Here is a 25,054-nt window from a genome sequence, read left to right as displayed (position 1 = left end):
TAATGAACTCCCCATAGTACTTGATAGAGTATAATAATGCCCCATATAGTATAATGAAGCCCCCATATAGTATAACACAGCCCCCAAATAGTATAATGCTGCCCTCATATGGTATAATGCAGCCCCATATGATATAATGCAGCCCCCATATAGTATAATGTAGCCTCCATGTGATATAATGCAGCCCCAATATGGTATACTGAAGCCCCAATATGCTATAATGCAGCCCCCATATAATATAATGCAGCTCCCATATGATATAATGCAGCCCCCATATAGTATAATGCAGCCCCCATATGGTATAATGCAGCCCCCATATGGTGTACTGCAGCCCCCATATGGTAAAATGCAACCCCCATATGGTATAATGTAGCCCCTATATAGTATAATGCAGCCCCATATAGTACAATGCACACCCCATAGTCCTCCAGTATTATGGCAACCACATTACTCACTGATTTTAAAAAAAAAACATTACTCACCTCTCCCCGTCCCCCCGCTGCTGTGGTCTCTGCAGCACGTTTCCTCAGCAGCTCCACTGCCTGGCACAGCACGGCGCGATGAAGTGACGTCATCATGGCCGCTGGCTGATACGCAAAGGGGAATGATGGGAAAGGAAGAGTCACCTGATGCTTCCTCCTCCATCATTGCTTTCAATTATATCAGTGTCTAAGATGCTGATACAATTGAATAAGCGATGCCAGGTGCAGAGGGGGGGGGTCCCGAAGCTGGCGCTGGCACCGGGCCCCCCTGACTCACAAGCCCCATAGTGGCCATGTGGGCTGCCACTATTTGCAGCATACCACTGGGTGGGAGCCCCAGGGAGGGTGGGGGACCTAGTCAAATGCCTATTTTGCTTCGCCCTAACACCTGCCTGGGGCAGACCCCTACCAATAATCTATCCTAAGGATGACTTAGCCAAATTTGCCATATACTTGGATATCAGCTAAAAGCAAACGGAAGTGGGCATTTCAGATCTGGCATTTATGACACTTTCTGTGAAAGATGAGGTCAAACATAGCAGCCATGTGTCCAAAAACTGTACAAACATGTAGAATAAAAAAGTCATACGCATCCCAAAATGGTACCAGTAAAAACAATAGGTCACCCTATAAAATCAATTCTTATAATGACAATTTTGCTATTAGCTTATAGATAGATTATAGTAATACATGTCATAATAACGTATCATATGTTGTCATTGCAGTCACTATTTCAGGTAGTTCGTTTGATGGATTCTTAATCCAGGCCCGCTCAGGCAGCTCTTCCACACCTTTGGGCTCCTTTAAAGTCAATGGAAATGCACAGACCCTTGATTGTACCTCTGCTGCAGTAAGTTGTATTACACACAATATACTGTAAGTGAAAGGATTTTTTACATTCAACCTGTGTAAAGGTGTTAGCATCCTATCGGGCTACATTGTGGAGCTCTGTATGACAAACTGATGTTCATGTTAAAGATGGGTTACAATTAGTGTTGAGCATTCCGATACTGAAATATCGGGTATCGGCCGATATTCACTGTATCGGAATTCCGATACTTAATTCCGATACTTTTATAATATCGAATACCGGAATCGGAAGTTCCCATAATGCCTGCGCTCTGCAGTGTCTCTGAAGGATGACAAGCTGGGTGGCAGCGCTCAGCTGCGATCCAGCTTGTCATCAGAATGCCATCCCAGCGGGGGAGAATTCTCCTGATTGTTTAAAAGCCGGCGCGCGGTAAAAAGCCGCCGGCTTTTAAACAATCACGCAGCCCCATACTGCTTCCCCGCAGCCTTCCACCCCGATCCTCCGCTCCCCTCGCCACCTCCCATCCCGATCGTAAATTAGGACCGGGCGGGGAGCGCAGCACCAAGGAGCGAAGGACCCGGGCGGGGAAGCCGGCAGTGAAAAGACTTCACCGCCGGCTTTCCCGTTCTGTGCTGCGCTTTCCCGCCGGTTATTTCAAATGAACAGCTGAGGTATCAGGTGATGCCGATCAGCTGTTCATTTGAAGTAGCCGCGGTGCCCTCAGAGGGTTCATGTGAGTTCATGCTTGACTGCATGAACTCACATGAACTTTCCCACGGCCGCACAGGTCAGCCTCACCTCCCAGACCCGTCATGATTAGTGTGTGCGGGGTGTGTGTGCGATGTGTGCGGGGTGTGTGTGTGTGCGGGGTGTGTGTGCGGGGTGTGTGTGTGTGCGGGGTGTGTGTGCGGGTGTGTGTGCGGGGTGTGTGTGCGGGGTGTGTGTGTGTGCTGGTGTGTGTGTGCGGGGTGTGTGTGCGGGCTGTGTGTGCGGGGTGTGTGTGCGGGGTGTGTGTGCGGGGTGTGTGTGCGGGTGTGTGTGCGGGCTGTGTGTGCGGGGTGTGTGTGCGGGGTGTGTGTGCGGGGTGTGTGTGCGGGGTGTGTGTGCGGGGTGTGTGTGCGGGGTGTGTGTGCGGGGTGTGTGTGCGGGTGTGTGTGCGGGGTGTGTGTGCGGGCTGTGTGTGCGGGCTGTGTGTGCGGGGTGTGTGTGCGGGTGTGTGTGCGGGGTGTGTGTGCGGGGTGTGTGTGCGGGCTGTGTGTGCGGGCTGTGTGTGCGGGGTGTGTGTGCGGGTGTGTGTGCGGGGTGTGTGTGCGGGCTGTGTGTGCGGGCTGTGTGTGCGGGCTGTGTGTGCGGGCTGTGTGTGCGGGCTGTGTGTGCGGGCTGTGTGTGCGGGCTGTGTGTGCGGGCTGTGTGTGCGGGTGTGTGTGCGGGCAGACATAGGCCGATGTGACACTACTACTCCCATCGGCCTATGTCTGTCCCCCGTCCACTCCTGCCAGCAGGATCAGCTCGATGGGAGCAGTAGTTCCCATCAGACTGATCCTGCTATATAAATTGCCCTACTGTGTCCCCAATAAATGTTAAATACATGTCATTGGTGGCCAGTGGTTGCCTACAATAAATTAGTTCATACATTACCTGTCCCCGCCGATCGCCACCTAAAATAAAGTAAAAAATAAAAAACTACACCTATACTCACCTAGACACCTAATTCCCCGAAGCCATCGATCTCCTGTAATAAAATATAAAATAATAAACCACAACCTTATCCTTACCCCTCCGTAGTAGTCCACGAGTGTCCCACGAAGATCTCCAGTTCAGAGCAGCCACATAGAATGTGACCGCTCTGAACCGCTGCCGCCGCTAGAATGACGGGGCCGTAAGGGTTCACCGGAGTTCAGGCAGCGCTGCTCCGGTTAGCTCCTTTACGGCACTGCTGTATCGTGAGAAATTCCCACGGTACAGCACTGCCGTAAAGGAGGTCTCCGGAGCTGCGCTGCCTGAATGCACTCCGGTGACCTCAGTCAGTGGCTCCCGCTGCCGGGAGCGGACGTGTTCCCGGCAGCGTGAGCTTACAGCAGCCATGCACAGCTGTCACCATCTCCAGATGTGACAGCTGTGCATGGGAGATCAGCGCAGGAACGTGGACAGGTAACTATTTTTTTTTTAGTAAACTAAGAATTAAATAAAATGGTGTTTTATTTCAAATAAATTATTTTTTTCTGGGTGTAGTGTGTTTTTTCTTTTTAACACTTTGTAGGTTAGTAATGGGGGTGTCATATAGACGGCCATCATTACTAACCTGGGCTTCATGGCAGCTGGCGCTGACATGAACCCCACCACTATTACCCCCTGCCACCGCACCAGGGCAGCGTGGAAGAGCGAGGCTAAGTGCCAGAATTGGCGCATCCTATGGATGCGCCATTTCTGGGGCGGCTGACGGCTGGTGTTTCTAGCCTGGGAGGGGGCCAATATTCATGGCACCCTTCCTGAGCTATTAATATCAGCCCCCAGCTGTCTGCCTAGCCTTTGCTAGCTATTAAAATAGAGGGGACCCCACGTCATTTTTTTTGGGGGGTCCCCCATTTTAATAGCTAGTAAAGGCTAGGTATTCAGCTGGGGGCTGATATTAGTAGCCTGGGAAGCTCCGTGGGTTTTACCCCCTTCCCAGGCTTCAAACATCTGCCCCAGCCGTCTGCTTAACCTCCGCTAGAGACTAAAATTATGGGGGATCCCACGCCATTTTTTTTTTAAATAAATCCTTTATTTTAACACTAAATGACATTTGAGGACTTAATAAAGATGCAGTCCCTAAATTATTATTTATTTTTTAATAAATTTTTCCCAAAACTTTTGACGTGGGCTTCGCCATATTTTTGTATGCCAGCCAGGTACAGCATCCAGCTTCTATGAACGCGCCATTTTCCGGGGCGGCCGCGGACTGCAATTTTCAGCGGGGGGGGGGAGGGCAAAAAGCTTGGGCCTCCCTGCGCTGCAGATTCCATCCCCCAGCTGCCTAGTTGTACCTGGCTGGACACAAAAATAGGGAGAAGCTCCACGTTTTTTTTTTTTTAATTATTTCATGAAATTCATGGAATAATTAAGAAAAAAAGGGCTTCCCTATATTGTTGTGTCCGGCTAGGTACAAATAGGCAGCTGGTGGTTGGGGGCAGCCCGTTCCTGCCTGCTGTACCTGGCTGGACACAAATATAGTGTGAAGCCCCACGTCAATTTTTTTTTAATTATTTCAGGAAATTCATGAAATAATTAAAAAAAAATTATGTGGGGCTTCGCCCTATAATTGTGTCCAGCCAGGTACAGCAGGCAGGAACGGGCTGCCCCCAACCACCAGCTGCCTATTTGTACCTAGCCGGACACAACAATATAGGGAAGCCCTTTTTTTCTTAATTATTCCATGAATTTCATGAAATAATTAAAAAAAAAATGTGTGGCGCTTCGCCCTATTTTTGTGTCCAGCCAGGTACAACTAGGCAGCTGGGGGCTGGAATCTGCAGCGCAGGGAGACCCAAGCTTTCTGGGTCCCACCCGCTGCAAATTGCAGTCCGCAGCCGCCCCGGAAAATGGCGCGTTCATAGAAGCGCCATCTTCTGGCGCTGTACCCAACTCATCCAGGGCCCTGGTGCGGTGGCTCACTGGGTAATAAAGGGGTTAAGGCCAGCTTGGCATTATCAGCTGGCCCTAAGCCCGAAATTCATGGGGTCACGCCAATATTAGACATGACCGCCATGAATTTCTAGTAAAGTATTTAAAAAAAACACAAACACCCAGAAAAAAGTCCTTTAATTGAAATAAAGACACAATTCTTTATTGTTCTAAATTAAACCATACTTACCACCACGCCCATTCCAGCTGAAGCCAACGATCTCCTGCAATAAAAGTAAAATAATAAAGCAACCTCATCCTTACCTTTCCATGGCTCCCACGACAGCTTCAGCTCTGCTACATCGAGATGACAGGCTGGACCGCAGCAGAACGCTGCCATCCAGCCTGTCATCCCGCAGACACTGAGAAGCGCAGGCATACTTCCACTCCTCAGTGTCTGGCTGTGACGGCATCCAGATGAGCCGAGGTCATGTCCAATGAACTCCGCTCACTTCATGTACGTCACTGACAGCGTGGGAAAATTCTCCTGCACTCAGCACTTCAGCGTGAGAATTTTCCCACGCTGTCAGTGACGTGCATGAGGTGAGCTGAGTTCATTGGACATGACCTCACCTCATGTATGTCACTGACAGCGTGGGAGAATTCTCACGCTGAAGCGCTGAGTGCAGGAGAATTTTCCCACGCTGTCAGTGACGTGCATGAGGTGAGCTGAGTTCATTGGACATGAACTCGGCTCATCTGGATGACGTCACAGAGAGACACTGAGGAGCGCAAGCATGCCTGCGCTTCTCAGTGTCTGCGGGATGACAGGCTGGATGGCAGCTTTCTGCTGCGGTCCAGCCTGTCATCTCGATGTAGCAGAGCTGAAGCTGTCCTGGGAACCATCGAAAGGTAAGGATGAGGTTGCTTTATTATTTTTCTTTTATTGCAGGAGATCGTTGGCTTCAGCTGGAATGGGCGTGATGGTAAGTATGGTTTAATTTAGAACAATAAAGAATTGTGTCTTTATTTCAATTAAAGGACTTTACTCTGGGTGTTTGTGTTTTCTTTTAACTTTGACTATGGGGTTAGTAATGGGGGTGTCTTATAGACGCCTCTCCATTACTAACCTGGGCTTGATGTCAGCTGGCATTATAAGCTGACATCAACCCCAACCCTATTACCCCCTGCCACCGCACCAGGGCAGCGTGGAAGAGCGAGGCTAAGTGCCAGAATTGGCGCATCCTATGGATGCGCCATTTCTGGGGCGGCTGACGGCTGGTGTTTCTAGCCTGGGAGGGGGCCAATATTCATGGCACCCTTCCTGGGCTATTAATATCAGCCCCCAGCTGTCTGCCTAGCCTGTGCTAGCTATTAAATTAGGGGGGACCCCACGTCATTTTTTTGGGGGGGTCCCCCATTTTAATAGCTAGTAAAGGCTAGGTATTCAGCTGGGGGCTGATATTAGTAGCCTGGGAAGCTCCGTGGGTATTACCCCCTTCCCAGGCTTCAAACATTTGCCCCAGCTGTCTGCTTAACCTCCGCTAGAGCCTAAAATTAAGGGGAACCCCACGCCAATTTTTTTTTAAATAAATCCTTTATTTTAACACTAAATGACAAGTACAGTAATCAACACTGTCACTGTACTTCATATATATGTGACTGACATGTTTCTATCTATCTAATCTATGTGTGATTCTCTATTCCTTCTATTCTAAATTGTCGGGTACAGATGCTGAATTGCCGGCCGGCTTTCTTAAAGAGACGGTGCATGAAAACACTATTATTTTTTTAAATAAATCCTTTACACTAAATGACAAGTTCTGTAAGCAACACTGTCACTGTACTTCTTATATATGTGACTGACATGTTTCTATCTATCTAATCTATGTGTGAAGCTCTATTCTGTCTGTTATAAATTGTCGGGTACCGCAGCTGAATTGCCGGCCGGCTTTTTTAAAGAGACGGTGCACGAAAACACTAATATTTTTTTTAATAAATCCTTTACACTAAATGACAAGTACAGTAAGCAACACTGTCACTGTACTTCATATATATGTGACTGACATGTTTCTATCTATCTAATCTATGTGTGAAGCTCTATTCTTTCTGTTGTAAATTGTCGGGTACCGGTGTATGCCGCTGATGAATTGCCGGCTTTTCATGTCATTCTACATTATTCTTAGTTGTTTTACTTCATGTAGAATTAACCTACAAGGAAAGAAAGGGTTTATTTTCATTCCGATATTTGTGTCCCATTGACTTGCATTGGTTTCCGGTATCGGAATCGGCGATATCCGATACTTTTTGGGTATCGGCCCGATCCAATCCGATACGATATTTCCTGATATCGGAAGGTATCGCTCAACACTAGTTACAATCCCAAACTATCTGACCTGATAAAGCACTGAAGAAAAGTTTAAAATCCACAAAAATAAAATTTGTTTAAAGGGAATCTGTCGCCAGGTTTTTATTATGTAATCTAAGAGCAGCATAATGTAGGTGCTGAAACTTTGATTCCAGCGATGTGTCACTTACTGGGCTGCTTGCTTTTCATCTTAGTATAATCATAGTTTTCTGTGCTAGCCGTTCTCTAAATGCTGAGCCCTGTATAACCCCGCCCACACCACTGATGGGCAGTTTTCCATGTACACTGTATATTGGCAGAACGCTATTAATCAGTGGTGGGAGCTATACAGAGCAGTTGACTAGGAGGCATGAGACACCTAGTCCTGTAGTGATAATCCCCTGACGATAAAACACTGACTTGAAACAGTAATACACAACCAATTAAGTCACACATTGCCAAAATCAGGCTTTTAGCCCCTATATCATGCTGCTATCAGATTACCTGCTGACAGATACCCTTTGGTAGATGCAGGGGTGGACATACCATTGATGCACCTTGAGCAGATATCAAGGGGCCCACTTTCATCTTCAAAACAGCAACCAGCTTCTGTCGCAGACACAGTATTGGATTGCAAAGGGCCCAAATATTAATCCTAAACAAGGCCCATTTTCTCTCTGTGTCCGCCAATGAGTAGCTCAATATACAGTACAGACCAAAAGTTTGGACACACCTTCTCATTTAAAGATTTTTCAGTATTTTCATGACTATGAAACTTGTACATTCACACTGAAGGCATCAAAACTATGAATTAACACATGTGGAATTATATACTTATCAAAAAAGTGTGAAACAACTGAAAATATGTCTTATATTCTAGGTTCTTCAAAGTAGCTACCTTTTGCTTTGATGACTGCTTTGCACACTCTTGGCATTCTCTTGATGAGCTTCAAGAGGTAGTCACCGGAAATGGTCTTCCAACAATCTTGAAGGAGTTCCCAGAGATGCTTAGCACTTGTTGGCCCTTTTGCCTTCACTCTGCGGTCCAGCTCACCCCAAACCATCTCGACTGGGTTCAGGTCTGGTGACTGTGGAGGCCAGGTCATCTGGCGTAGCACCCCATCACTCTCCTTCTTGGTCAAATAGCCCTTACACAGCCTGGAGGTGTGTTTATGGTCATTGTCCTGTTGAAAAATAAATGATGGTCCTACTAAACGCAAACCGGATGGAATAGCATGCCGCTGCAAGATGCTGTGGTAGCCATGCTGGTTCAGTATGCCTTCAATTTTGAATAAATCCCCAACAGTGTCACCAGCAAAGCACCCCCACACCATCACACCTCCTCCTCCATGCTTCACGGTGGGAACCAGGCATGTAGAGTCCATCCGTTCACCTTTTCTGCGTCGCACAAAGACACGGTGGTTGGAACCAAAGATCTCAAATTTGAACTCATCAGACCAAAGCACAGATTTCCACTGGTCTAATGTCCATTCCTTGTGTTCTTTAGCCCAAACAAGTCTCTTCTGCTTGTTGCCTGTCCTTAGCAGTGGTTTCCTAGCAGCTATTTTACCATGAAGGCCTGTTGCACAAAGTCTCCTCTTAACAGTTGTTGAAGAGATGTGTCTGCTGCTAGAACTCTGTGTGGCATTGACCTGGTCTCATAGAATCATAGAATCATAGAATCATAGAATGGTAGAGTTGGAAGGGACCTCCTGGGTCATCTGGTCCAACCCCCTGCTCAAAGCAGGATTCACTAGATCATCTCAGACAGATGTCTGTCCAGCCTCTGTTTGAAGACGTCCATTGAAGGGGAACTCACCACCTCTCGTGGCAGCCTGTTCCACTCATTAATCACCCTAACTGTCAAAAAGTTTTTTCTAATATCTAATCTGTGTCTCCTCCCATTTAGTTTCATCCCATTGCTTCTAGTCTTTCCTTGTGCAAATGAGAATAAAGATGATCCTTCTACAATGTGACAGCCCTTGACATATTTGTAGACAGCTATTAAGTCTCCTCTCAGTCTTCTTTTTTGCAAGCTAAACATTCCCAAATCCTGCAACCGTTTCTCATAGGACATGGTTTGCAGACCAGTCACCATTCTGGTCGCTCTTCTCTGAACTTGATCCAGTTTGTCTATGTCTTTTTTAAAATGTGGTGCCCAAAACTGTACACAGTATTCCAGATGAGGTCTGACCAAAGAGGAGTAAAGACCGATAATGACTTCACGTGATCTAGACTGTATGCTTCTGTTAATACATCCCAGAATTGTATTTGTCTTTTTTGCTGCTGCATCACACTGTTGACTCATGTTCAGTCTATGATCTATTAGTATACCTAAGTCTTTTTCACATGTACTGTTGCATAGCTCTATTCCTACCATTCTGTATATGCTTTTTTCATTTTTATTTCCCAGATGTAGTACTTTGCATTTTTCCCTGTTAAAAACCATTCTGTTGGTTGCTGCCCACTGCTCCAGTTTATTTAGGTCTTTTTGAATCCTCTCTCTCTCTTCTCTAGTATTAGCTATCCCTCCTAGCTTTGTGTCATCAGCAAATTTAATCAGTTTACCCTCAATTCCTTCATCTAAATCATTGATAAAGATGTTGAACAATACAGGTCCCAGGACGGAGCCCTGTGGTACCCCACTTGAGACATTCATCCAGCTGGATGTGAAGCCATTTACAACCACCCTTTGAGTCCGATCACTAAGCCAGTTATGAATCCACCTAACAGTTGCCTGGTCCATTGCATACTTGGTCATTTTTTCAATAAGGATGGTGTGAGATACTTTGTCAAATGCTTTGCTGAAGTCAAGATATACTATATCTACAGCATTTCCCTGATCCACCCAGTCAGTGATTCTGTCATAGAAGGAAATTAAGTTAGTCTGACAAGACTTGTTAGTTACAAACCCATGCTGACTCTGGTTAATCACTTCATTCTTATCCATGTACTTACATACATGTTGTTTAATAATTTGTTCAAAGATCTTTCCTGGTATAGAAGTCAGACTCACCGGCCTATAGTTCCCTGGGTCCACCTTCTTCCCCTTTTTGAAGATAGGAACAACATTTGCTCTTCTCCAGTCTTCTGGGACTTCTCCTGTTCTCCAAGAATTTTCAAAGATTATGGAGAGTGGTTCTAAAATTTCTTCTACGATCTCCTTCAGTACTCTGGGGTGTAATTCATCTGGACCTGGAGACTTGAACTCATTTATGTTAGCTAAATATTCCCTCACAATCTTTCTGTTTACAGATAACTTGGATTCCTCTATTCCTTTAAAAGGACAGTGAAGATCAGTTGATGTTACATTTTCTTTCTGAGAGAAAACAGATGCAAAATAGGAATTAAAAAGTTCGGCCTTCTCCACATCCTCTCTTACCATTTCTCCATTTTCATCCTGTAAAAATCCTATAGCATCTTTGACTTTTCTTTTACTTTTGACATACCCCCAAAATCCTTTTTTATTGCTTTTGACATCTCTTGCAAGCCTTAATTCATTGTCAGCTTTAGCTAACCTGATACGTGCCCTGCAGGATCTGCAGACTGCATTATAATCTTCTTTAGATATGCCTCCCTCTTTCCATTTAATAAACATTTCTTTCTTTCTTTTTAGCATGTGTTTAAGTTCTGTGTTCATCCATCCTGGTTTCCTTAAATGCTTCCCATTCTTCCTACTTTTCGGGATTGTTAACGATTGTGCTTTGAGAATCTCATTTTTAAAAATTTCCCATCCTTCCTGGACATTTTTGTCCTTAAGGACATCCAGCCATTGGATCCCTCCTATTCTCTTTCTGAGTCTCTTAAAATCTGCCTTTCTAAAATCTAACCTTGAAGTTTGAGTCTTCACATGTCTTCCTCCTCTAGTTATCCAAAATTCTATAATAGCATGATCGCTGCCTCCTAGGGTCCCAGCCACCTTTACCTCCTCAACCATTTCCTCCCTGTTTATAAGGATTAGATCCAAAGTAGCAGATCCCATGGTTTTCTCCCCTACCTTTTGGAAGATAAAGTTGTCAGCAAGAGAGGATAAGAATTTGCTTGACCTGTTAGTTTTACTTGAGAGAGATTCCCAACAAATGTCTGGATAGTTGAAATCTCCCATGACCACTACGTCATATTTTTTGGAGAACTTGGTCATTTGATACATAAAGAGTTCATCCATATCTTCAGCTTGCCCAGGTGGCTTGTAGTAAATGCCTACAATGGTGTCCTTTCCGTTGTTCTCTCCTTGTATTCTTACCCAAACAGTTTCCACAGAACTCCCAGTCTCTGAAGCTTCAATCTCTGTGCAGATATACGCTTTTCTAACATACAATGCAACACCTCCTCCTCGTTTATCAAGTCTGTTTCTTGCAAATAAGTTGTATCCTTTTAGCCTTTTATTCCAATCATGTGTATCGTCCCACCAAGTTTCAGTGATTCCAATGACATCATATTCCTTTTCCTGCATTAGTAGTTCCAATTCTCCTTGTTTGTTGCCCATGCTTTGTGCATTTGTATAAAAACATTTTAGTTTGTGATTGGTTTCTCTTCCTCCCATATGTTTATTATTTAAATTGTTTTGTCTTTGTTCTTCCTTTCCACTTCCAGTAGCAGAGATCTCAGTAGTATTTGTCAGCTGTATGGCTTTTTCTGGCCTTTTGCTTCCCTTCCCACATTGTTCTAGTTTAAAGCTCTTCTGATGAGTGTAGCAAGGCGACTTCCAAATACATGTTTTCCAGTCTTCGTAAGGTGCACCCCATCTCTAGCAAGTAGTCCATCATATAGGTAATTCATTCCGTGATCCAGAAATCCAAATCCTTGTTGACGGCACCATCGACGTAGCCAGTTGTTCACCTGTAGAATCTTATTCCACCTCATTGTTCCATGGCCATCCACTGGGAGGATGGATGAGAAGACCACCTGCGCTCCCAATTCTTTCACTTTCTTGCCTAAGTCTTCAAAGTCACTGCAGATGGTTTCCAGGTCCTTTCTTGCGGTGTCATTTGTCCCCACATGTATTAGCAGGAATGGGTAGTGATCTGTAGGTCTGAAGAGTCTTGATATCCTGTCAGACACATCTTTAATTTTTCTCTAATCTGTAACATCTCTAATCTGAGCTGCTGTTAACCTGCGATTTCTGAGGCTGGTGACTTGGATAAACTTATCCTCAGAAGCAGAGGTGACTCTTGGTCTTCCTTTTCTGGGGCGGTCCTCATTTGAGCCAGTTTCTTTGTAGCGCTTGATGGTTTTTGCAACTGCACTTGGGGTTTTCCCAATTTTTCGCACTGACTGACCTTCATTTCTTAAAGTAATGAGGGCCACTTGTTTTTCTTTACTTAACTGCTTTTTTCTTGCCATAATACAAATTCTAACAGTCTATTCAGTGGGACTATCAGCTGTGTATCCACCTGACTTCTGCACAACACATCTCATGGTCCCAACCCCATTTATAAGCCAAGATATCCCACTTATTAAACCTGACATGGCACACCTGTGAAGTGAAAACCATTTCCGGTGACTACCTCTTGAAGCTCATCAAGAGAATGCCAAGAGTGTGCAAAGCAGTCATAAAAGCAAAAGGTGGCTACTTTGAAGAATCTAGAATATAAGACATATTTTCAGTTGTTTCACACTTTTTTGTTAAGTATATAATTCCACATGTGTTAATTCATAGTTTTGATGCCTTCAGTGTGAATGTACAATTTTCATAGTCATGAAAATACAGAAAAATCTTTAAATGAGAAGGTGTGTCCAAACTTTTGGTCTGTACTATATATATATTAAACATGAAGTTGACACTTTCATAAATTTCTCAAAGTTTAACCTTTTCTACATCCTATAAACTTCTAATATCTGCTTCCAGAGTTCAGTCAGCCATACATCTGGCAGCAGTAAATCAAGCATACAGGTGACCTGGGTGGCCCCTACTAACAGCAACTCAAGTGTACAGCTCAGGTGAGTGCACTTGTGATATCTATTACAATACTTGTTTCTACTATTATGTTTTTAGGCGTCAGAGCTCCATTTATTTGTCTTCAGATCCAGAACAGCTGAAATAGTATCGTTTTTTCATTTGCATTTTTCCCTTTTTTCTCCTATGAACATTTTATTATTGATTCTTGATGTAAATAGCATATTACACACCATTATATTAATGTAAAATTATTATTGTAATATTATTATATTTGACTCACTTATATAGTCCTATTACAGACATTATGAGCGCTGTCCCTATTGGGGCTCACAATCTACATTCCCCATCAGTATGTATTTGGAGTGTAGGAGGAAACCATAGAACCCGGAGGAAACCCACACAAACACGGGGAGAAGATACAGACTCCTTGCAGATGTTGTCCTTGGTGGTTGTTGAACCCAGGACCCCAGCGTTGCAAAGCAAAGCAACAGTGCCAACCACTGAGACACAATGCTGTCCAAAATAAAATAAAATAAAACTAGGGGCAAATTTTCATAATTATTAAAATTAAGGTCATTTAACATACTATAAATTGTTATACTGTGATCCAGCATGGTGACAACCATGGATACTAACTGCCGCAGTCGCTACAACAGTAACATTAGTGTTTGCTACATCTATAGCTTGCCAGCTGTGTAAATTATAAGTGTTCACAAGCACAGGAAATAATAAAATGCCGGCATGTTACTGGGTCTACTAGATGTGACAAAATATCTCCCCATCCTTGCAGTTTTTTTGCTGAATTTCATATATGTAATATGTTTCCTTGATATTTATTCCATTGCTTTTCATATGTTAAGGGCTACTGTGGTACAAACGGAAAAAGTCTATTGGACTGGAATTGTAAGCTCCACGCTGACTTATAACGCCACCAGTGGTACAGGAGCTGGAAACAGCGCATGCCATCAAACTGTAAGCTTCTCAAGAGCAAAATGTCCAGTGACTAAACTTGTTTGCAATAGAGATTTCAATAAAGTATGTTTCTCATGGCCTTAAGCATAATTTTAGTTTGTGATCTCCAAATACTCTAGGGAAAAAAACAAATCTAGTGTAAAGAAAGACACGATCTGACAAGTTTTATTGCAATCAGAGTGCATGGCTACTGCAATATCACAAGTCAGTATGCAATAATATAATGCCTGTAATACATAGATATAAGTAGCATACCACCCAGAGATTGTCTTTAATGGCAGTAACTGATTACAATAAATACATAAAATACTGCCCTACAAAGCCAAGAAATAATGATAAAATATTGCCTATTATGTTACCTTTGCCTTTACTGCAAAATTACACTGTCTTATCTTGGCTGATAGGAAATACTTTCTCACCCAGCCTCTCTTTCAGTCACCCACCCAGGTACACGCTCATACCTCCCACCCAGGTACACGCTCATACCTCCCACCCAGGTACACGCTCATACCTCCCACCCAGGTACACGCTCATACCTCCCATCCAGGTACACGCTCATACCTCCCACCCAGGTACACGCTCATACCTCCCACCCAGGTGCAAGCTCATACCTCCCACCCAGGTACACGCTCATACCTCCCACCCAGGTGCACGCTCATACCTCCCACCCAGGTGCAAGCTCATATCTCCCACCCAGGTGCACTCTCATACCTCCCACCCAGGTACACGCTCATACCTCCCACCCAGGTGCACTCTCATACCTCCCACCCAGGTGCACGCTCATACCTCCCACCCAGGTGCACTCTCATACCTCCCACCCAGGTACACCCTCATACCTCCCACCCAGGTGAACGCTCATACCTCCCACCCAGGTACACGCTCATACCTCTCACCCAGGTACACGCTCATACCTCCCACCCAGGTACACGCTCATACCTCCCACCCAGGTGCAAGCTCAAACCTCCCACCCAGGTACACGCTCATAGCTCCCACCCAGGTACACGCTCATACCTCCCACCCAGGTACACGCTCATACCTCCCACCCAGGTGCAAGCTCAAACCTCCCACCCAGGTACACGCTCATAGCTCCCACCCAGGTACACGCTCATACCTCCCACCCAGGTGCAAGCTCAAACCTCCCACCCAGGTACACGCTCATAGCTCCCACCCAAGTACACACTCATTCCTCTGCTTACTTACTCAGTTACCCAAGAGATCTATATCTTACTATCTCCATTAATAGGAACCTGTCAGCTGATTCATGCTGCCTAAACCACAAGCAGCATGAATCAGAGTCTGGCTATGCAAACGTATGTTTTTCTCTGAAACACTCTCCATTTCAGAGAAAATATTGCTAGAAGATCCTTCTGCGGTACTGCTCTAATTGACTGACAAGTCTCTCCTGTGTGTGTGTAAATGGAGGGAGACCTGTCAATCACCTGGAGCGGCGCCAGTAAAAGCCAGCCGGGGGACTGCACTGAACTAGTCTTGTCTAAGGCTCCAAAGCCACTCTCCACACTATATCTCCTCTGAAATGCCAGAGCGTTTCAGAGAAAAATATACTTGGCTGCAATTGTACAATCAGGCTCTGATTCATACTGCTTACATATTGGGCAGCACGAATCAGCTGGCAGGTTCCCTTTAAGAGCTCCTTTAGTCACTTAAGCAAGTGCTAATTCATCAAAAAGGTTGCATTGATATGTATCATTACTGAAAGATAATCTGTCAGCAGGTTTTTGCTGGGTAATCAGAGAGCAGCATAATATAGGGGCAGAGACCGTTATTCTAGTGATATGTCACTTACTAAGCTGCTTGCTGCAGTTTTTATACTATCACAGTTTTATCAGCAGGAGATTATCACTAGAAGACTTGTAAACCTGCTGCCATGTAGTCCTCCACATTCATTAGCTTTGTTTATCCACGCCCCCAACACAGATTGGCAGCTTTGTGCCTATGCACAGTGTATACAGAAAGCTGCCAATCAGTGATGTGGGTGGGGTTATACAGGGTTCAGTATTCAGAGAACTGCTAGATCTGCTGCAGATAAACCAGAGATTTTATCAAAACTGCAGCAATTAGCAAAGAAAATGATTCACTGCTGGAGTCAGGGTCTCTGCCCCTGCACCACGCTGCTCTCAGATGGGGTAGCAAAAACCTGCTGACAGATTCTCTTTAACCTTTCACTTTGCTTTACATATAATGGGATGAGCAATGTGATATTACAGCTTTGAGATAAAACAGAATTTTGCGATACTCTGTTGGGAGGGGTTTATGCTACCTGTGCATATTAGTGACAGCTCAGTGTTTGTGATACCAGGTGCAGACTGACAGGAGTTTTGCTAGGTAAATCTGGGCACATCTGTATAGCTTGTTGATTCTCTCACAATCCTCACCACTTGTTCACCAAGGCATTGTAGGAGAATTTAGATAAGCAGATAATGGTCAATAAAGAAATCATAGGAATGTTTGTTCCCCATTATCTTCCCAATATAACCTGCTGGTTCTTTCATCAGGTGATCGGATTATTTATAGCGGTCAAAAAAATCATTGTTATCGGCAGCACATCACCTTGTGTAACCATGAGACTGTACAGGGGTAGGATGATCGTGTCAATAGTTCTGGCTTTTTCATTGCTTGTTGGCCAGTTTACTGTAAATAATTGCGGAACGCCTTGTATATACTCTACTAGCACTCAATGGTGATATTGGTATGGCTTCACACATCATTGCTTATACACTTATACACAAGTGGTATTGGCATCAAGGGAGACATCAAGGGAGACAAACAAATATTTGGACAAAAGTCTTAAGATTGTTAGCCTCAAGTCCAACACTCAGCAGAAGTTAGAAAAATGTAATGAATCAATGCTCTGTAGGCTACAATAAAAAATTGCAGGGAAAATATTTTTTCAAAATGAAATGTGAGTACTTAATAAAGAAAGAGGACTTTAAATATTCATTATTTAATGAGAATATTATATCTTAATATGCACTCTTCATCTGATGCACTACCTCTTTTTGATAACGAGTTATTTATTCATCATGTGAAATGAAATCCCCCATCATTTTAAATAGTGATGAGCGAGCATGTTCGCTACTGCTTGGTGCTTGCCCAAGCATCTCATTGCTCGACATGCTCGGCGTTCGCCGAGTATTTCCGGGGTTGCTCGGGGGGAACTCTGGTCCCGCCCCGGTATGTTTGGCGCTCTTTAGAGCGCCAATGAACATGCAGGGATTGCCTGCCACTCACTGTAATGCCGTAGCCATGTTGGTTGTGGCATTACAGTGATTGGCAGGCCGCACAGCGTCATCAGGTCTATATCAGACCTGGCACCCCCATGCTCGTCACAGTCACTCCGGAATCAGACAGTGTAGGGAGAGGTGCTGCTGAGCTAGGGAGAGATTTGCTTGTTTCTACTTAGTGTAGGTAGAACAGAAGTACACGGCTCAAAAAAATAAAGGGAACACTTAAACAACAGAATATAACTCCAAGTAAATCAAACTTCTGTGAAATCAAACTGTCCACTTAGGAAGCAACACTGATTGACAATCAATTTCACATGCTGTTGTGCAAATGGAATAGACAATAGATGGAAATTATTGGCAATTATCAAGAAACACTCAATAAAGGAGTGGTTCTGCAGGTGGGGACTACAGACCACATCTCAGTACCAATGCTTTCTGGCTGATGTTTTGGTCACTTTTGAATGTTGGTTGTGCTTTCACACTAGTGGTAGCATGAGACAGACTCTACAACCCACAGAAGTTGCTCAGGTAGTGCAGCTCATCCAGGATGGCACATCACTGCGAGCTGTGGCAAGAAGGTTGGCTGTGTCTGTCAGTGTAGTGTCCAGAGGCTGGAGCCGCTACCAGGAGACAGGCCAGAACACCAGGAGACGTAGAGGGGCTGTAGGAGGACAACAACCCAGGAGCAGGACCGCTATCTCCGCCTTTGTGCAAGGAGGGACAGGAGGAGCACTGCCAGAGCCCTGCAAAATGACCTCCAGCAGGCCACAAATGTGCATGTGTCTGCACAAACGGTTAGAAACCGACTCCATGAGGGTGGTATGAGGGCCTGACGTCCACAGATGGGGGTTGTTCTCGCAGCCCAACACCGTGCAGGACGCTTGACATTTGCCACAGAACACCAGGATTGGCAAAGTCGCCACTGGCACCCTGTGCTCTTCACAGATGAAAGCAGGTTCACACTGAGCACATGTGACAGATGTGACAGAGTCTGGAGACACCGTGGAGAGTGATCTGCTGCCTGCAACATCCTTCAGCATGACCGGTTTGGCAGTGGGTCAGTAATGGTGTGGGGTGGCATTTCTTTGGAGGGCAGCACAGCCCTTCATGTGCTCGCCAGAGGTAGCCTGACTTCCATTAGGTACCGAGATGAGATCCTCAGACCCCTTGTGAGACCATATGCTAGTGCGGTTGGCGCTGGGTTCCTCCTAATCAAGACAATGTCAGACCTCATGTGGCTGGAGTGTGTCAGCAGTTCCTGCAAGATGAAGGCATTGAAGCTATGGACTGGCCCCCACCGATCCCCAGACCTGAATCCGATTGAGCATATCTGGGACATCATGTCTCGCTCCATCCACCAACGTCACGTTGCACCACAGACTGTCCAGAAGTTGGCAGATGCTTTAGTCCAGGTCTGGGAGGAGATCCCACAGGAGACCGTCTGCAACCTCATCAGGAGCATGCCCAGGCATTGTAGGGAGGTCATACAGGCACGTGGAGGCCACACACAATACTGAGCCTCATTTTAACTTGTTTTAAGGACATTACATCAAAGTTTGATTAGCCTGTAGTGTGTTTTTCCACTTTCATTTTGGGGGTGACTCCAAATCCAGGCCTCCATTTTTTAATAAATATGTTTTCCATTGATGATTTTTGTGTGATTTTGTTGTCAGCACATTCAACTTTGTACAGAACAAAGTATTCAATGAGAATATTTAATTCATTCAGATCTAGGATGTGTTATTTGAGTGTTCCCTTTATTTTTTTGAGCAGTGTATATTAAAAATATCCATCTCAACAAACAGTCCTTCTGAGGACTAATCCCATCTGCAGAGATATCAGGCAGGCAGTGTATATAGGCAGGCAGTATATATAGCAGACTGCAGTGCACATAGGACAAGAGGCTCTATTCCAATTCTGCCTTCTGCTGCTGTTAGATATTTCTAGAAATAAGCCCAAGCCCAATTTTTTGGGGATCTTAATCCTCATTATTTGCTTAAAAAGCAATCCAGAGAACACAGTTTTTCTGCGCCATTTGCTTTTTGGCACTGCAGAATACAGCCAGGTCCTTTCCATATTACAGCGCTAAAAATCCAGATATTTAAAACTGTGGTTTATCCATCGCATGGATCACATATACTTGCGCTGAAAATACTGACATTTATGGCCTCCATTAAAAATATTTTCAGTGTGTCAGTGAAGCAATTGACACCAGTTTGCTGTTAAAAATAGTTACCTACCGGCCAGCTATTTAAAACTGTGTTTTCTCCGTCACACATATACGTTTTCAGAAAATACTGCCATTTCTGACCTCCATTAAAAATTTGTTTCAGTGTGTCAGTGAAGCACTTGACACCAGATTTTTGTTCAAAATAGTTGCCTACAGGCCAGGTATTTAAAACTGTTTTCTCCATCACACGGATCACATATACGTTTTCAGAAAATACTGCCATTTCTGACCTCCATTAAAAATTTGTTTCAGTTTGTCAGTGAAGCAATTGACACCAGATTGCTGTTCAAAATAGTTACCTACAGGCCAGGTATTTAAAACTGTGTTTTCTCCATCACACGGATCACATATACGTTTGTCGAAAATACTGCCATTTCTGGCCTCCATTAAAAATATTTTCAGTGTGTCAGTGAAGCAATTGACACCAGTTTGCTTTTAAAAATAGTTACCTACCGGCCAGCTATTTAAAACTGTGTTTTCTCCCTCACACATATACGTTTTCAGAAAATACTGCCATTTCTGACCTCCATTAAAAATTTGTTTCAGTGTGTCAGTGAAGCACTTGACACCAGATTTTTGTTCAAAATAGTTGCCTACAGGCCAGGTATTTAAAACTGTTTTCTCCATCACACGGATCACATATACGTTTTCAGAAAATACTGCCATTTCTGGCCTCCATTAAAAATATTTTCAGTGTGTCAGTGAAGCAATTGACACCAGTTTGCTGTTAAAAATAGTTACCTACCGGCCAGCTATTTAAAACTGTGTTTTCTCCGTCACACATATACGTTTTCAGAAAATACTGCCATTTCTGACCTCCATTAAAAATTTGTTTCAGTGTGTCAGTGAAGCTATTGACACCAGATTTTTGTTCAAAATAGTTACCTACAGGCCAGGTATTTAAAACTGTTTTCTCCATCACACGGATCACATATACGTTTTCAGAAAATACTGCCATTTCTGACCTCCATTAAAAATTTGTTTCAGTTTGTCAGTGAAGCAATTGACACCAGATTGCTGTTCAAAATAGTTACCTACAGACCAGGTATTTAAAACTGTGTTTTCTCCGTCACACGGATCACATATACGTTTTCAGAAAATACTGCCATTTCTGACCTCCATTAAAAATTTGTTTCAGTGTGTCGGTGAAGCAATTGACACCAGATTGCTGTTCAAAATAGTTACCTACAGGCCAGGTATTTAAAACTGTGTTTTCTCCATCACACGGATCACATATACGTTTGTCGAAAATACTGCCATTTCTGGCCTCCATTAAAAATATTTTCAGTGTGTCAGTGAAGCAATTGACACCAGTTTGCTTTTAAAAATAGTTACCTACCGGCCAGCTATTTAAAACTGTGTTTTCTCCCTCACACATATACGTTTTCAGAAAATACTGCCATTTCTGACCTCCATTAAAAATTTGTTTCAGTGTGTCAGTGAAGCACTTGACACCAGATTTTTGTTCAAAATAGTTACCTACAGGCCAGGTATTTAAAACTGTTTTCTCCACCACACGGATCACATATACGTTTTCAGAAAATACTGCCATTTCTGACCTCCATTAAAAATTTGTTTCAGTGTGTCAGTGAAGCACTTGACACCAGATTTTTGTTCAAAATAGTTACCTACAGGCCAGGTATTTAAAACTGTTTTCTCCATCACACGGATCACATATACTTTTTCAGAAAATACTGCCATTTCTGACCTCCATTAAAAATTTGTTTCAGTTTGTCAGTGAAGCAATTGACACCAGATTGCTGTTCAAAATAATTACCTACAAGCCAGGTATTTAAAACTGTGTTTTCTCCGTCACACGGATCACATATACGTTTTCCGAAAATACTGCCATTTCTGGCCTCCATTAAAAATATTTTCAGTGTGTCAGTGAAGCAATTGACACCAGTTTGCTGTTAAAAATAGTTACCTACCGGCCAGCTATTTAAAACTGTGTTTTCTCCGTCACACATATACGTTTTCAGAAAATACTGCCATTTCTGACCTCCATTAAAAATTTGTTTCAGTGTGTCAGTGAAGCTATTGACACCAGATTTTTGTTCAAAATAGTTACCTACAGGCCAGGTATTTAAAACTGTTTTCTCCATCACACGGATCACATATACGTTTTCAGAAAATACTGCCATTTCTGACCTCCATTAAAAATTTGTTTCAGTTTGTCAGTGAAGCAATTGACACCAGATTGCTGTTCAAAATAGTTACCTACAGACCAGGTATTTAAAACTGTGTTTTCTCCGTCACACGGATCACATATACGTTTTCAGAAAATACTGCCATTTCTGACCTCCATTAAAAATTTGTTTCAGTGTGTCGGTGAAGCAATTGACACCAGATTGCTGTTCAAAATAGTTACCTACAGGCCAGGTATTTAAAACCGTGGTTTGTCCATTACACGGATCACATATAACTTCGCTCCAAATTCAGTCATTTTTTGTGAGCGTGGAAGATAATGTCCTCCATTTAAAATGGGCAAGGCACGTGGCAAGGGATGGGGAACTGGACATGATGGTAATGGTGCATGCAGAGGCCGAGGCCGTGGGCAAGCTGAAATTGTGCCACAACAAACACCCACATCTTCTCTCTCGATCTTCCAGTCCCAATTAATAGGCGACTGCAGAACACCACTATTGAACACAGAGCAGTGTGAAAACGTTATTGGTTGGATAGCAGATAATGCTTCCAGTCACTTAGCCACCACCACCACCTTGTCTTCCACACGGTCAAGTCTCAGTAGCTGTGAGTCTCGACCGCATATTCCTCACCCTGAACCTCCTTCCTTCCACCATGCCGAGTGCCAGAGACAACTGATCCCACACTTGGACACTCCGAAGAGCTGTTCACTTTTCCATTTATAGATTCGGACCTCTCGCCCGGTCCACTTGAAGCGGGGCAAGAGGAGATTGCATGTAGCAATGCCCAAATATTTGAGCAGCCACGGTCACACGAAGGCGACGGTGGGAAAGTGTCACAAGAGGTGGACGATGATGAGACACAATTGCCAGAAAGTCAGGAGGAGGACCAGAGTGTGGAAGTGGAAGAAGAGGTGGTGGATGATATAGTGACTGACCCAACCTGGCAGGAGGACATGCAGAGCGAAGAGAGCAGCACACAGGGGGAGGGAGGCAGAGCACCCCAACAGGCAGGAAGAAGCAGTGCGGTGGCAGCAGAAAGAAGGCAGGCAACCATTCCCCTTAACACCAACACAAAGGAAGTTGCCAGTACAACTTTTAGGTCTTCCCGAGTCTGGTTGTTTTTCAAAGACTCTGCAGATAACCCCAAGAAGGCCATTTGCACCACCTGCCAGGCCAGCATCAGCAGGGGTAGCAAAACGACCAGCCTGACTCCCACAAGCATGATCAGGCACATGGCAGCAATGCAGCCGACTTTGTGGGCCAAACCCCAGGGTCCAGGAACAGTGTCTGCGGGTGGCACCATTGCTTCTTCAGCTGTTGTGCATGCAAGCCAATCGCCTGTCCATGATGAGTCCTGCCCTGCACCTGTCGTTGCACACTCTCAAGTAGCAGCATCAGGAAGCACACACACATCCTTGTCCCAGCGCAGTGTTCAGTTGTCCATACCCCAGTCCATGGAACGCAAGCGCAAATACGCAGCCAACGCCCCACAGGCCACAGTACTAAATTCCCACATTTCACGACTGCTTGCGCTCTAAATGTTGCCTTTTAGACTCGTGGAGACGAAAGCATTCCGCAACCTGATGGCGGTGGCCGTCCCTCGGTACTCGGTCCCCAGCCGCCACTATTTCTCCCGGTGTCCCAAAACATTAGCCGTGCCCTCAACAATGCAGTTACCGGGAAAGTCCACCTAACCATGGACACGTGGACAGGTGCTTGTGGGCAGGGACGTTACATCTCGCTGATGGCACACTGGGTTAACATAGTGGAAGCTGGGACCCAGTCAGACCTTGGGACGGAACGCGTCCTCCCGACGCCAAGGATTGCGGGCCCTAGGTCAATCTGGGTTTCCCTCACAGTCTACACCTCAGCCTCCTCCTCCTCTTCAGCCTCCATCTCCGAAATGACCACATCAGTCACAAGCTGGAACCACTACAGCACTGCCTCGGCTAAGCGGCAACAGGCTGTGCTGAAGCTAATATGCTTAGGTGACAAACCGCACAATGCTGAAAAGTTGTGGACAGCTCTGAAAGAGCAGGCAGATCTGTGGCTCACACCGCTGAACCTACAACCAAGCATGGTCATGTGTGACAATGGCCGGAACCTGGTGGCGGCTCTGAGGCGAGGCGAGCTCACACACGTACCATGCCTGGCCCATGTGCTTAACCTCGTGGTTCAGTGGTTTCTCAAATCCTACCCGGAGCTGCCGGATCTGCTTGTTAAAGTACGCCGCCAGTGTGTTCATTTTAGAAAGTCACCTACAGCTTCCGCCACTCTTGCCGTGTTTCAGCAGCGTTTGCAGCTTCCAGCTCACAGACTGGTTTGTGATGTCCCCACGCATTGGAACTCTACATTGCAGATGTTGGGAAGGATTTGTGAGCAGAAGAGGGCAGCTGTTGAGTACCCGCATCAACAAGGCTGTCGGTATTCAGTTCAGACTCCACACATAAGACCTAAGGAGTGGACATGGATGTCAGACATCTGTACCATCCTCCAAAACTTTGAGGACTCCACCAAGATGGTGAGCGGTGATGACGCCATAATTAGCGTTACCATCCCACTTCTCTATCTGCTGAAACGCTCTCTGCTCACAATCAAACAGGATGCATTGCAGGCAGAGCACGATGAGATGGAGCAAGGGACCATACAGGGTAGTTACACACAGCCCAGCCTCATCTCATCCCAACGTGGATTGGGTGACAATGAGGAAAAGGTGGAGGAGGAAGAACAGGAGCTAGTTTCATGCGCTATAGACGGTACTACCTGCACAACTGTGAAATCGTCTGTTCAGCGTGGATGGCCAGAGGACAGAGGCGAGGAGGAGGAGGGGAGCATGGTCAGTCATCCTCTTGGTTGGTGATGACGTGGAAGTCTTACCTGTTAGCAGTCTGGCACTCATGGCTGAGTTTATATTACGCTGTCTTTCCCATGACCCTCGCGATCTCAAAATTTCTCAGTCATTACTGGTTGGTGACACTTCTAGACCCATGCTACAAGGAGAACTTTATATCTCTTAATCAACTGAAAATGCAGACAGGCTGACTCTTATAAAAATAAACAAGGGCTGGATTGGGCCAGACTTCTCAACACCACCGAATGATAGCAGCATAACATAAACTCATATCCAGTGTCTTTTTTTGGGAGGTGTATTCCCATGCACCTCTTCACACCCACACATGGGTATACGCTTCCTGATTTTGGCTATTTGCTCTTGTCCTCCTCCTTCCCCTCATCCTCATCCTCCACCACCATATCACCAGGGTGACCGTGGTCCGTGATGCAACACCCACATAATTTTTTAAAGGGTGTTTATGA

The 25,054-nt window shown here is 44.9% G+C and overlaps 1 protein-coding gene across 1 annotated transcript in view; it reads left to right on the top strand.

Moving 5' to 3' along the window:
* The window catches only part of LOC141156380 (putative ferric-chelate reductase 1), a 49,800-nt gene that overhangs the window by 13,793 nt on the left and 10,953 nt on the right, over positions 1–25,054 (top strand). The window contains exons 3-5 of the mRNA XM_073642576.1: positions 1,208–1,332; positions 13,092–13,183; positions 14,003–14,114. Of these exons, the coding sequence (XP_073498677.1) occupies positions 1,208–1,332; positions 13,092–13,183; positions 14,003–14,114 (329 nt within the window). The remainder of the gene's footprint in view (positions 1–1,207; positions 1,333–13,091; positions 13,184–14,002; positions 14,115–25,054) is intronic.

Source organism: Phyllobates terribilis, unplaced genomic scaffold (assembly GCF_046119375.1).
Source record: "Phyllobates terribilis strain yellow unplaced genomic scaffold, ASM4611937v1 Scaffold_8__6_contigs__length_399053987, whole genome shotgun sequence".
Lineage (NCBI taxonomy): Eukaryota > Metazoa > Chordata > Amphibia > Anura > Dendrobatidae > Phyllobates > Phyllobates terribilis.
This window is presented reverse-complemented; position numbering and strand designations above follow the sequence as displayed.